This window comes from Dermacentor variabilis, chromosome 4 (assembly GCF_050947875.1).
Source record: "Dermacentor variabilis isolate Ectoservices chromosome 4, ASM5094787v1, whole genome shotgun sequence".
Classification (NCBI taxonomy): Eukaryota; Metazoa; Arthropoda; class Arachnida; order Ixodida; family Ixodidae; genus Dermacentor; species Dermacentor variabilis.
In genome coordinates, this window is record NC_134571.1 from 95,595,799 (window position 1) to 95,610,044 (window position 14,246).

The 14,246-nt window shown below is 41.3% G+C and overlaps 1 protein-coding gene across 2 annotated transcripts in view; it reads right to left on the reverse strand.

Annotated features, from left to right (window-relative positions):
* Nucleotides 1-244: 244 nt before the first annotated feature.
* Nucleotides 245-14,246, reverse strand: part of LOC142579537 (sorting nexin-17-like) — a 37,920-nt gene continuing 23,918 nt past the window's right edge. The window contains exons 10-13 of one of the 2 annotated variants that reach the window (XM_075689863.1): nt 14,067-14,201; nt 6,895-7,101; nt 4,336-4,383; nt 245-3,226 (exon numbers count right to left, since the gene is read on the reverse strand). In XM_075689863.1, the coding sequence (XP_075545978.1) occupies nt 3,140-3,226; nt 4,336-4,383; nt 6,895-7,101; nt 14,067-14,201 (477 nt within the window). In that variant the 3' untranslated portion in view covers nt 245-3,139. The remainder of the gene's footprint in view (nt 3,227-4,335; nt 4,384-6,894; nt 7,102-14,066; nt 14,202-14,246) is intronic. The other variant, XM_075689864.1, reaches the window with a different exon arrangement.

Below are 14,246 nucleotides of genomic sequence, written 5' to 3' on the forward strand. Positions count from 1 at the left end.
TGCTCTGCAATAGCCGCACAAGCATAGGTTACCTAGCATATTGGCAAATAAAAGTGCTTCGTCATTTAGCAATACTTTGGCACTAAATCTGGGTGTTGCAAAAACAATTGTAGAAGCCACCTGGGCAATTGCAACTATAACCACTTTTTCACATGCAGTACACTGCCAAAGGACATTGCTTTTTTTTTTATCATATGGTTTAAACAGTCCCTCTTAGTAGACACCAAAGAACAGGATTACTATGCATGAGTTGAATCATTCATCTTTATAACTGAGATTTCAATATCAACAACCTCAAAAAAAAAATAAAGAATGAACGTAAGGGACGATCAACAAATTTGGCAACTGTGCAAAGCCTACAGCCAATGGAAGCACACAGATGTACAGACATTAAACAATTAAAACAATGATGCCTGCAACAACAAGAGTAAAAAGGTAGCTTATGCACGAAAGAAAGGAAAACAAAAAACACAGCTCAGAACCAGCACCAATGATTTCAACATGCCAGCCAGAAGAAAGCGGCTTGGCAATAGAACCAGCTTTGCTGTTGTACAAATAAGAGTAGCAGCATCCAAAATCAATAAAACAATCAGTTGCTGTATACAAATGTATATATAAAATGTAGCCCAAAGTAAGCGAGCCTGGCTCTGGAACATAACGTGCCAACAAGACAAACTAATCTCAACATAATTAAAGACAATGTGGCCTTCGTGGTGCTATCTTCGAGAAAAACAAACAAAAAACACCACAACTTTCAAAATGCCTGTCAATACATAAGGCTAATGGGCCAACAAATCTCACTATGACATAACCGCACGCAAGCATAACACCTCACTCCATGGAAGCTGCATTGACGCAGCACAGCACAATGCCAAGCCACCCAGCGTTAAGTGCAATGCAAATATTCAATCGGTGCCCCATGAAAAATGGCATCCACCAGCAGCAATAATATGCCACATCCTGACAACACTGAGAAATGTTGCAGTGGGATGGGAGGTAAGCGTGCAGAACGCTTTAAAACTAGGAAAATAAATCGCAGCTAGGCTATAGCCAAGCACAACATTCAGATATGCATACAAAATTAAGCATAAAAGGACGTAAACAAACAGCCACAGCTTATGTTTTTAGATTCGTTGTCATATGTACACATCGGGTGCACGAGTTCTCTTGAGAAGCCACATGTAGCCAGAGTACTAACAAGTTTCAGGTCACAATTCTGGCATGCTGCGCACAACCTTAAGTATGATACTGTAACCTACCCCCTCTTCCCGAAAGTTATGTCTAGAACCGCACTCCCCATTTATGCCATCACACATCCTGCAAAAACCTGCATCACTCTTTCAGTGCCAGATATGTACAGTGTTATGAACAAGCCACAATTCTAATGTTACCAGGCTTTCAAAAATGAGACCAAATATGCCATCTCTACAAGGAATGTTGTGGCAGCAGCAGCAGCAGCAAATGTAAACCACAAATATTGTAGCTGCCAATGGAGCGACCCACGCCACAGAAACAAAACGCATGTCGATCTGTCTCACATCAACCATTGTTTACAGCTTGGGCTAAGGAAAGAGACCAGTAGCACATCACCTACAACTATCTCATAACACCAACATCTAAAGCACCAAGTAGCAAGTTAGTGGAATTTCACCAAGGATTAGTGTTCACAACACTTTGAAACTTCCTTCTGTTCTAATTCCTTGTTTTCTTCGCCCTAAGTCAGACTTGATTTCAACTTGTGCAGTGACAGTGCGTATGCGACTAGTCAATATTGCTATTATCAGTTGTTTAACACTGCCTTCAACCATAACAATTCGTGCAATGCCTTTGAATACACCAATTGGTACAGTATCCTTTCTGTGAGACAGGGGATATTACTTGTTAGTTTTATTTTTTTCTTAAGCAGTCTGAATCAAGGCCATGCAAATTAATTATGAAATAAAAGAATGTGTCAAGGATGAGCTGCAACACAGGATGTACAGCTGTTTCAAAACAGGAGTGACCAATAATGATCATGTTTTGTCAGCAATGGTGTGAGAAAACTTGGCAAAAATCTTGCCAAATGCTAAACTGATTTCACTTTTTCTTATTCACCAATTACCCGGTGCCTTGCATGCTGCTGACTTCTCTTTACCATTCCTTTGCACTTAATTTTTAAGTGTTTCTCTGCAATGTCTCCCATCAACTTAATGCAAAAATGTGTGACATAATGCATGTTGCCACTGGCTCATTCTAGAGGTCATACAAATTGAAGATAACACTAACATTCTCTGCGACTTCAAAAGAATTACATCACTGAAATTACAGCGCAACTTTCAATGACAAACGCCCACGCACTTTCTACCACTACTTATGCTGACAGCACTGTAAGCCTGAGGAACCCAACCCAGCACATCGAACTTGCCATAGGAAGAACGCTTACCAAGAGTTATGGTGAGTGCCATATACTGTTTAACCATATCATAAAAGATGCCAAGGTGATTTCTGGTGAGATGCACAATTTGTGAAGACCATGGCCACAGGAGAACCTGTGCCAAAAGTGCAGCTAACATCAGAGCTGGAAGGGGGCAAAAGTTCTTTAGAAACTGAAGTAGCTGCATACTTTCTGCTTCTTTAGCAACGATAGCATAAAGCCATGAAATACCATTATGTAGCTGCAAACATCAGCTGGACAAAGTGAGGACCATCACTTAAGAATCTGTCCATTCTGTACTGCACTATCATTTCACTTGAGCATTGTAGAAAAAGATGAAGCATTCTAGACACACATTTGCCACACACAGAGTGATTGTGCATAGAGAAATAAGATATGGAGCAGAATAAAGCCATTCATAAACATTGTCACACTAACAGCGCACAACAAAAGCCATACTTCAGTCACCCAGCAAGACAAAACACGATTTTCGAGTGTTATACGATGCAGCTTATGTTAGCAATTAGAAATACAAGGATAGTATCCACAATCGAGCTTTTGAAAATAAATCTTGCACTCACTGCTGGAATTCTGAAGTTTTACAACACAAGGCTATGAAAGCATTCCAACCACTCATCCCCATTTCATGCCAACACCCATCCTTAAAAAGAGTGCGTATGTCACAACAGTCACGTCTCCTTTCGAGTCCTTTGTATAAAATGATGCTCAAAGATCGTCATCCCCAATGCCTTCAAACGCATCATTCTCCATGGTTGCCTTTGGAGACGTGATCCCACTGTTGCGTTTAGGGTCCTGAAAGAGATAAAAACCAAATATGCTGTCTACATGCATAAAACTAGTGTTGTAGGTTCGCTATGCATTATGCTAACGACCAAATGCTATCGCAGAGACACGTGTAGCAGCTAAACCTCTGTACATACATCCATTTGTTAGTGCGTTTCAATATTCTGCACAAAATGTGTGCAGATGGACTTAAACAGACAAAACTGCAGCATCTTTCCTTTTTTTTTTTTTTAGCAAGAAGTTTTATCCCTAGGGCTCACTAGCTTGTCTTTGCAAAATTAAACTGCCGTAAAGACGTGTACAGTGTGGGGTAAGTACAAAACAGTAACAGATGACTATCGCTATAGCTTGATTCGGATAAGCTGGGTTTGCTGCTTGCTTCACAGGAATGTGGCACTTCTCATGTTAAAAGGGAATGCTTGCAAGCAGGATTCACATTTACAATCTAGCGATAACGGATGTTCACAAAAATGTACAAGTTATTTTCTGAAGAGTACAGCCAGCAGACTTTCTGTGTCATGAGACACATTAAAATTATTTATAACATTATGCACATCTAAAAAAACGCTAATGAAAAAAGAAAGGCATCTGGAATGACAAAATTTTATGTTTAATAAAGTCCAACCTTTTTTTTTTAATTCTTTTGGTAACTCTCACAATGATGCATAACAATAAGCATAGTGACATATAATTTCTGACTCTTTGACAGAAACCTGCTGTGGTTTTTGAGCTAAAGAACTGGAAGAAGCCTTGCAATTTGCACACTGAGCTTCCATGAGCTTCCATTTCTACTCTCTTATCCCATTAGTGCTAAGTATAATGTCTCTAGCCTACTTTTCTATTTTGCACAGACCAGTTGTGGTAGAGCTTAAACAATAGCACAGCTGTGATGCCCCGCTATGCCTCCAACAGAACATGCTTCATAATTGTATTTGGCATTGATAAGCTGCATGAGACAGTCTAGCAAACACTAATCTGCCCCAATACTGCTGTTCTTCACCACTGCTAAGCTTGCACATCTAAATAAGAGCATGCTTCCATTTCTTTGAGCTTGCACACATTGCTTTTTTTCAGGAAATATAATGAACATGACGAATCGCAAGTTAAGGCCAACTTACACTGTGCTTTCGAGTGGTCTCCCTTGTTCTAGACTTGCCATCCTCTCGCTAAAAGCACAAAGACACAACATGCTGAAATTTTAGCACTAGCAAAATTGACTCATACAAAAGGAGACAACTTTTGAACACAGCTAACGAAGCGATTTAGGCTTGGCAGTATGAGAAGCCATTGCACATAACTACGTATTACAGTACAGCAAAAGACATATTACAATACAGTCCACTCACAATGACAATGAATGCACTGTACTAGTCCTCCACAACGACAGCAAGGCAAAAGAATGCAAGAAAACAGCCCTACACAACTGTGGGGCTGTGCAATCGCTTTCAGCAGTACTGTACAAACACTGACTTCCCCTGTGTAGTAATTCGAACGAGGCCCAAATGCAGCTGCACGGAGCAGTGTCAAGATACTGCCATTTCTGTCTGGCCTTAATAATCATGATGCCATATCTTGCACCACACATCTCTCCCAAGAGTGCGGGAAAGGAGATAAGTCACAACAAGAGATAGGTGTATGCTGCTGAGTAAACTGTGCAACCTTGCGCTCTACACATAATCGTATGTTTGACCACAGGCTGATAAAGAGAATGCAGGAATGGATGTGACAGTGATAAGATTATCCATTGTGTGCATCGCGTAAACACTTCATTCTGGTTCTTTCTAATGGCTAGTACTGTATTTATTTGAATATAAGAAGAGGTTTTTTCCCCAGAATTCCTAGCCTCAAGGCCCTCCCCCTCCCAGCCAACCTTACCTCTGAGGATGACAGATTCAGTTACTGTTTCAATATGGCAGTGCCAGCGCCACATTTCCAGCAATCCAGATTCTAGATGGCAGCAAAAATTGTAGCAACTAATAAACCTTGGCAGGTGAGGCAATACTGCATTTTTGTGCGCATAACTCACATCGGGAATTCAAAAAGTTCAACAGTAAAGTTGGCATGTGAATTACATGTGAATTTTAAGTTGCACCTTCAGGTGCGACTTCACAGCAATGCCAATTTTTCCTTGTGCATGCTGCACAGCCGTAGAGCTACACCAAAAGGTAAAATTCGTACTGCCATGAAATCCCACTTCAAAGTGAAATTCACATTTGACCCGCACCAATTATTCTGGCTACTCTGGAGGCTCCAGATTACTTGGTATTTTGGGCAGTCCCTGCTGAATCTAAATAATCTGTAGGACACTCAACATCACTTTATATTAGTGTACATACTTAAGTTCTTTCTCTCTGGTGTCCCTATTGGCATCCTCGCCTTATAATGCTGATCGCCTTGTAATTGAACAAATACGCTAAGTGTGAGGATATAGCAGCTGGGCCAGAAAGTCTGGGAGCCCCTGGTGTAGAAGAACGTTTTCACAAGCAAACATAATCACTTAGTACTTACACTAGCCACAACTTCTCCTAGAACTTATCCAGATAAAAATTTGGCCCATGAGCTTACAATAATAAAACACCTCCCCCCCCCCCCTAAATCTTATTCAAATTATGCCAGTGCTTTAAAAACATTTTATCTTGCACCATATTTCACCTTTAAAGAAAGTCACAAGGAAAAGTGTAAAAATGTCTCAGCCTTGCTTTCTAACTGGTCAATTTTTCAAAAAGCTTTTGAGTTGCAATCACTTATTGCTCCCCAAAATATGTTATTCCAAGTACCACCACCGACTCCCAACTGCAATACAATCTTAGAGCAAACAAACAAATAAGCAGTAAATTCATTAATAAATACAGTTTACCTTTATGCTGAGGCAAAAATCAACAACATACGAAATAATGTCTCACTCTACACAGTTAATATCGTTCCTTTCCTGAACACCTGCTCGACACTCGCTACACAAGCAATCATTATCGTTGTCATCATCAAATCATCATCACCATCATGTTAGTACCTTGCTCAGTGTAGAACCTCATTCATTCGCTTCTCACAGAAGAGCAGAACATTTAAGATATAGGCAGCTACACCACACAAAAAGACACATGCATGAGAAAAGGTGAAGACAGAACAAGGGATGAAAACCCGTTGCAGTGGCTTAGTGGCTATGGTGTTGCACTGCTAAGTAAAAGGTCGCGAGATCGAATCTCAGCTGCAGCAAATGCATTTCAAAGGGGGTGTAATGAAAAAATGCCCATGTTCTGTGCATTGGGGGCATGCTGAAGATCCCCGGAGTCCCCCACTACGGCAATCATGGTTTTGCCATGTAAAATACCAGAATTTAATTCATTTAAACAAATGCTGAAATCAGTACTCATCTTGTCTTTACCTTGCCTAGTGTCTATGTTCTTTCATTCTGTGTAGCTACCATGCAGTCCTACAAACCCGCCCAAGAACCTGTGCTCTTAAAAATCTAGATTGAAGAAAACATAACAACTAGGAAGCCAAGATTTCTATGGGCTTTGTTCCGAAAGTGTGCAGCAGCACCAAAAAAGAGCAGCAAGGAAAGTGCAACAACCAGGCTAACATCAATGGGGTCCCACAACACACTGTTGGATAAATAAAAACAGCATAGTCCAATCCTAGGCATGCTGGTTGACTCGGTGGAGAAGCCATGTCCTCACCGTCTCATGGACGATACCGTCGGTAGATGCTGATCGGCTGACAGAGATCTGGTAGCTGGAACCATCGCGCTTGAGGAAGCTCCACGAGCCACGACGACTGCTGCTGGGCCTCTGGCGAGGGTTGGTACCCTGGGGCCGGTCAGCGCCTTGCTTCTTGAGCAGCAGTTCACCAACCATGCCTTGCAGGCACACACTCAGCAGTATTGCCTGCACAAACACAGCCTGTTGCAGCTGCACAGACAGCACGTCTCTGGATGCTAACAATACTTCATAAGACCCGTTTTTCTGGCCCACTTCAGTCAGCCACCGACCTGATGGTGAAGTGTGCATGTGACAAATGCTCAGTTACGAATTGCAATGTGTCCGTTTGATTCTCGTGCAGGCTGCGCAGAATGCAGTGCTGTTCAACATGAGTTTCAAGGGAAACGGTGTGCGCTGCAATTGCATACATCCCAGCGGCACTGGCTAGTGCTTTTCGCCAGAAGATCACACAAATGTTGCATTAATAAACTTTTATTGCACTGACATGGACTAGTGACGTATTCCTAGCTAATCACTAAGCTCGTGCAAATATTTGATATCTTCCAATATTTGACCGAATATTATGCTATCCAATATTCGCTCTGGCTAAGATTTCACAAATGAAGGTTTTTGAAGTACTAAAAATGAACAAATACACATATTTTTCCATATATAAGCCACACTCCCATAAAATCACCCCAGAAAGAAAGAAAGAAAGAAAGAGAGAAAGAAAGAAAGAAAGAAAGAAAGAAAGAAAGAAAGAAAGAATAAATGTGCACATAACTTGAGGAAATATGCCCAAATCTTTGCAAAAACAGTTTCCATTTGCAAATTCATTAATCGTCCACATTGTTACCTTCGGCCAGTGGTTCCGTTCCATACCTCTTTGGAAACGGTGGCAGCACTGTCGTGAAGCCAGACCACAAGTTGAAATTCACATGTAACCTGCACCCCGATTATGCTGTTAAATTAAATATATTTTTGGTGTGTTTTATGTGCACCAAAATACAGTAAATTTTAAAATGAGTATTACTGACAGCTCCAGTTTTGGTGAGCAAGTCGCGTCACATAGCTCAAAGCCAAGACAAGGCAAACATCGATTCATTTAGAGGCACCTGCTAATTTCTGTACCTGCTCGATTATTCAAATATTTCATTGAAACATATTATTCACAGCAGCAGATTTATGGCGAAACAGCACTGCTTAGGCCTAACAGCCAAGGCAGGTGCGGCGGTGGTTGCCAAGCCGTTGCAAGAAGTTCGTTGCTCATCAGTGATTGGGCACCAGATCAAGAGTGCAGGCTAGACAGAGAACCACAAAAGAAATGAGTGTGCCTACTAAGTTCATTTGTGCGCTTACAGAATGGAGCAAGTTAAGCTTGCATGCAAAGGGAAACCATCAAGCTAAATTTGTGCAACACAACATAAGCTGCTGGCACAGTGCAGTCAAGAATGCACCTCATAGCACTGTGTGATGCGAGATGGGCTAATGTGAAATGATCCCATAACCTCAACCACCAGAAAAGCTTACGTAAACTGAAGCAGAAGAGTGATCAAGAGCCTGCAAACTAATTTTTTGAGCTGCTGGAGTTGAAAGAAATGTTGAACTTGCATTACTGCATTCAACAATTTAAATAACAACACTTTGAAAATAAGCTGACTCCAGAGATTAACCTGTCTCCCTTTTGGAAAGAACCAACTTAAAAAAAAAATATTTGTCATCATCTGGCTCTTATGTTAAGGCTTCATACAAATCCCACAACTTTGAACTATTTGCTTTAAAATCATTTGACATTAATTACTATTTAACTTCACTTTGTGGGGTGCATGACTCTCACGCGTACCCTGATAAGTTGTTTTCCCCACGTCTCGCATCTCCTGTAATCTGGCTTCTCCATGTAGCTCAGTGCTGGCGGTGGTCGGTCTGGCTGAAGCGCATAACAAGAGATGGCACGAGTGCGGCGCTGACAGCGCCACCTAACGGCGGGGTTCGCTGGGCACGACAGTGAGTAGGCACTTCCTCTTGGGCTGAGGGTCGGCAAGTGGGGCGAACATTCTGCGCATGCGCTGATCCATGCTTCCACAAGACTGTCTTGCGTGACCGTCCACGCGAATGACCAGGTGAATGACCAGGCTGCCCACCAATCAGTGTTTAATTCAAAAACAAGCCAAACACGACTCAGTTCTTCGCAAGACATGGAAGCTGTGTTCTACCGTGGCTAATGTCGGCTGTTCTGGAAAATCACCTATATACATAAATGAGTATCTTTGCCCACAGCTCAAAAAGTTGCTCGCCATGACAACTAATAAAAAGAAGGAAAAGAAATTGCAGTTTGTGTGGACTACAGATGGTAAAATATTCGCAAGAAGGACTGAGTCTTCGAATGCGCTTTGAATAACATGTGTTGCTGACCTAGTTAAGATTGATGAACACCTGCAGTGGGCAGGTGTTCAACGTTAGCATGTATATTTTTTTCAATTATACTTTTAAATGATGGATCCAAACTTCAAATTTCCTGGACCAGGTGATCAGCTAGCAATCATTAGTGTATCAAAAGTGCAATAAATGCCCTTATGATTGTCTACACTACTGTGTTGTCGTTCCTTTGTCCCAAGAACGCAGGTGAGACTCCCACATCTGGCTGCCCAATGTGGACCTCTTGGGGCATCGGACGATAGCTTTGACAGCTTTGCTTCATTCGAGACAACTGAAGCTTAGGCCTAACGTGGATTTTGATTGCTAGCGGCGGCGACATGCTTTCTTAAGCAAGGCGACGGTTGCTGTGTCTTAGCATCTGAGTAGCCGTCTTAGTAGCCAACTTAGCATCTGAGTAGCCGTCTGATCTTTTGTTACCCAAATGGAATGTGGGCGATGCGCACGCAGAATTCCTCTCCCTTGCACTACTTTAGCATTTGCTGAGTGCGTTGAGTGTACATTGAGTGTACGAGCTTTTAAGCTGGCACTGGCGGTTAATTCGTACATCGCTTAGTGCGTACCTAAACGTCGTCCCCGGCCGACAATGTATTAACGAGGTTTGACTGTAGAAAGCTTTAAATTTTGTTTTGATGTAGTTATGATGACCAAAACATGGTATACAAGTGAACTTGAGGTGTTGAAATTGCCTGGTTATACGTCTTACTTTCTAAACCGTCACGGTAAAAAAGGTGGTGGTCTTACATAAATAGTTCAAAGTAGATTTCAAAGATTTCAAACTACTCTCGAATTATTTTCGAATTACAGATGATTATGAAATTCTTACAGTAAAGTGCAAATGTGTTATTTTATTGATTATGTATCGCCCACCTGGAGGGACTCTACCTTCATCTTTAGACGAATTTCTTGCTTGAATAAACAGCAATAATTATAAACTTAGGTGATTTTAACGTGGATTTTTTGAGCAACTCAGTGCCACAGGCTTAGGAAAATGCTTAAAATAAATGTTTTGGTAAATGTGATAAAACAGCCAACATGCGTACAGTTGAGTATGTCAACATGTATTGATACTTATAACAAACTGAAAATCAGACAATCGACTCAGGAGTTCCCAGATCACATATTAGTGACCGTTAGCTCATACACATAACGCAAAGCTTTAACAAACTAAGCTCGAAAAAGAAACAAGAAAGTTATGTCACGTATCGTAATGTAAACCAGGAGACATTGCAGCATTATCGTTCAATATTATTATCTACAGAGTGGCACTCCATCTATGGCAGTGAAAACGCTTACACGTGCGTATGAACTACTAATGGATAAAATTAAAACAGCCTCCACCATAAGTTTTTCTTACGTCACAAAGACCAGTCTCCATAAGGCAAGAAAGCCGTGGCTTACTTCAGAATGCTTGAAAGCTATCAGCAATAAAAATGCACTGTTTCAGAGGTTCCTTAGGACAAAAAGTGCCTCTAATTTACAAGCATTTAAGAAGCATCAGAATAAAACAAATAGCCTTTTGTACCGGCAAAAAGAACAATATTTTGAAAACTTATTCAATTACGAATTATCTATAAAACCAGAACTTGTCTGCAAAAGGCTTAATTCTTTCCTAAAAGGGTATTGTCAAGAAAAAATTGGTCCCAGTGAGGTCAAATTAGATAATAATACTTTCACGGGCCGTAAGCCAGCTGACATTTTTAAAAATTTTTTTGTCTCTATCTCAAGCAGTGTGCATAATACTTCCGGCATGGAATATATGCCTTCGAGAACATGTGAAACTGCGTATCTGTTTCCCCTCTCTGAGCCTGAAGTTGTAGCAGTGTTCTTATCCTTCTGAAATAGCAACTATGCCGACCCTGATGATCTACAAATTCGACCCATCAAACACATGCTTGATATTATTGCCCCAGCCCTAACACATGTGATCCATCTAACCTTTTCTTCTGGTGATTTCTCGAGACAGCTACAAGTTGCTAAAGTTATGTTATATTCAAAGGCGGCGACAAAAATAATGTATCAAACTACAGGCACGTTCCTACACTACTCATTTTTTCTTAAGCTGCTGAAAAATTGATGCACATAAGAATGAATAGTCCGCATTACTTCTTCATAAAAAAAATCCTATTAAACAGTTTCGAGCGTCAAATTTAAGTACTTGGAATATTTATCAACTATTCAAAAGCCTTTGATCGGATTAATCATACCACACTTTTAAAAAAGCTAGAGCATAACGGATTCCGTGGAGCATTTTTTACACTTATGCATAGCTACTTGAGTCATTGCCGGCAGCAGGTACAACTGAATAATTACAAATCAACCCTTTGATCCCTAAACAGCAGAGTACTGCAGGGAAGCATCCTATGGCCTCTACTTTTTAATGTCTATATTAATGATGTAGTAAAAATGGCTGACAATACAATACGCAATATAGCATATGCTGACAATACTAGTTTGTTTTTTTAGGATCAGATTTATTGAAAACTCAAACCAGAGCAAATAACATACTCATGAAACTGCACGCCTGGAGTATGAGCAACTCGTTAACTATAGATATGTCTAAAACAAAAGCGGTTTTATTTAGAGCTGAAAATGAGCAAGTTTCATTCGGCGCTTTTTCTTGGTACATCAAAAATCAAAGTGGTTCCTGCTGTGAAGTGCCTTGGTATACTTTTTAGTGAAAACATATCCTGCGATTCGCCGTCCGATTCTGTTTGTTCCAGCCTTTCTCGCACTGTTGGTAGTCGAACCTGACTATATCGAACTCGCAAAAAAAAAAAAAAAAAAGAAAAAAAAAAGACGCCTACCAGTTTGATATAGAGCATAATTCTATATAAGCCTGCTAAATAATTGGATGTCATAAAAGCACATACCATTTACAAAATCACTTTATTGATGAAACTAGCTTAGTTTCACATGAAATAGTCCTGAATTTTCTTCTGCTTGGGCAATTTCGCTGCCACATTGTCTAAGAGTCGGAGCAGCTGAGGCCGCAACCTTCCGCTTTGCGCAGAAACACCGGACTAGTGCGGGCGCACCAATCACTTTGGAGGATGTTGGCAAAAGGACTATCGTTGCTTTCCTCATTGTGCCCGCTTTCAATTGTGCTTGGTACGATGTCGGCAATGTAGTCTTCATTTTCGGGTTCTCCCGTGATAGCGACACCATCATTTGTACTCAAAAACTCGTCCAGCATTGATTCATCAACAGCTTCCAGAAATTCTGACAGCTCACTCCAAACTTCGGCAACACCAGCAACGGCTTCATCGCATTAATCAGAATTTACAGTCATCACCGAGCACGCGGAAGCCGGCACGGCTGAGGCAATTTCAGATGAACCACTCGTACACGGCCGTACTTAGTACGTATGCGTCAGGCGCCATGGGCACCGGGTCGCGAGTTTGGCCACTTTAGCCCTAATCTCCCCCTTATTCTTCAAGATCATACTGAGAGTGCTCCTCGGAATCTTGCACGCTGCAGGGACATCCGACTTCTCACCACGTTTAACCCGATTTATGATTTCGAGCTTCACGGGGAGAGGCGAATTCTGCCGCTTCATCACGGCAACAGTGCAGGAGAAGGCCCACAAGGCACACACACAATGAACCAGAAAAGCAGTGAGACAACTCGCACTTTCGTCATCTTGCGCGACGAGGGCACAAGAGCCTCTGATTGGCTGTCCGAGCAAGCGCTGCAGGCGGGCCAGGATAATTTTTTGTAGGGGGGTGTCGATGGCCTGTCCGAGGCAGCGCGGTCGCGATAGGGAGAGCGGTTGGATAGAGCCACACTGCTTGGTTTCCCCACCGCCGCAAGGGAAAGTCAACTTTGGGGGCACTTTTCCACCGCTTGACGTTCGATATATTGTGAGTTGCTACTATTTTTGTTCAATGTAAGCATAATTTTTTCTACATATACTTATTGTAACTATACCGTGTCCAGAACTGGTTAAATATACAGAATAATTCGATGGAAACAGGTTCGATATAGTCGGGTTCAGCTGTATACCATCGCGCACTTGTTTTCTTTTGCCAGAAAATGTAAAACTGTCGTACAATTCACTTTTCCTTTCAAAACTGTGCCACTGTTACTTTGTCGGGGGAACCACAACAACTTCCAACGTTCTCAGGCTTTCTGGACTACAAAAAAGGACTGTCCGTTTGATTCTTAATGCTCTGTATAACACTCATACGAGGCCCATCTATAAAAGCTTAGACGTAATACCTGTTGTCAACTTGTACAATTCTTTACTAATGACACGCTATAAACAAAGGATTAAAACAAACAATCTGTAGGTGAATAAAGTGTCTAACTTGACATAAAAAATGATGCACGCGGAATCACTTTTTGGTTTTCGCCATGGACTCATACTAACTATGGCCGACAAATGATTGCAAATACATTGCCTATTCTTTTAAACCACGAACATTGTTTGCTGTAGTGTTGCTGTTTTCTTTTTTTTATGTCATGCAGCAAGATATTTTGTTTTTAGTCTTAAGACTTTTGGCAGTATATATCACATGCATAGTTTTTGTCATTGTATGCTTGTCGCACATGAACATTTTCTTTTGGCCCTGCCAAAGTGCAATTATCAGGTACAGACCCTGTCAAGCCTTCTGTGGCTTTTAGTCTGTACCCCCAGCATTTTTGTGCATGCTATACACGTACCATAATGCCGAAATAAAATGAAATGAAACTCTTTTTGTTCATTTGCCACATACCTGACTGCTGACCACTGTGATCCACTGGAGCTTGTTCTTGCTCATCAGGTACTCGAACGAAAGCTCCAGTCTCTGGTGCTTTCCATCTGAACTTTGAGAGTTCCCAGAACACTCTCCATTTGCATGGTCTATCACCTAAGAAGCAAAGATTCTCATGTTTACCAGGAAATGACGCTGCCC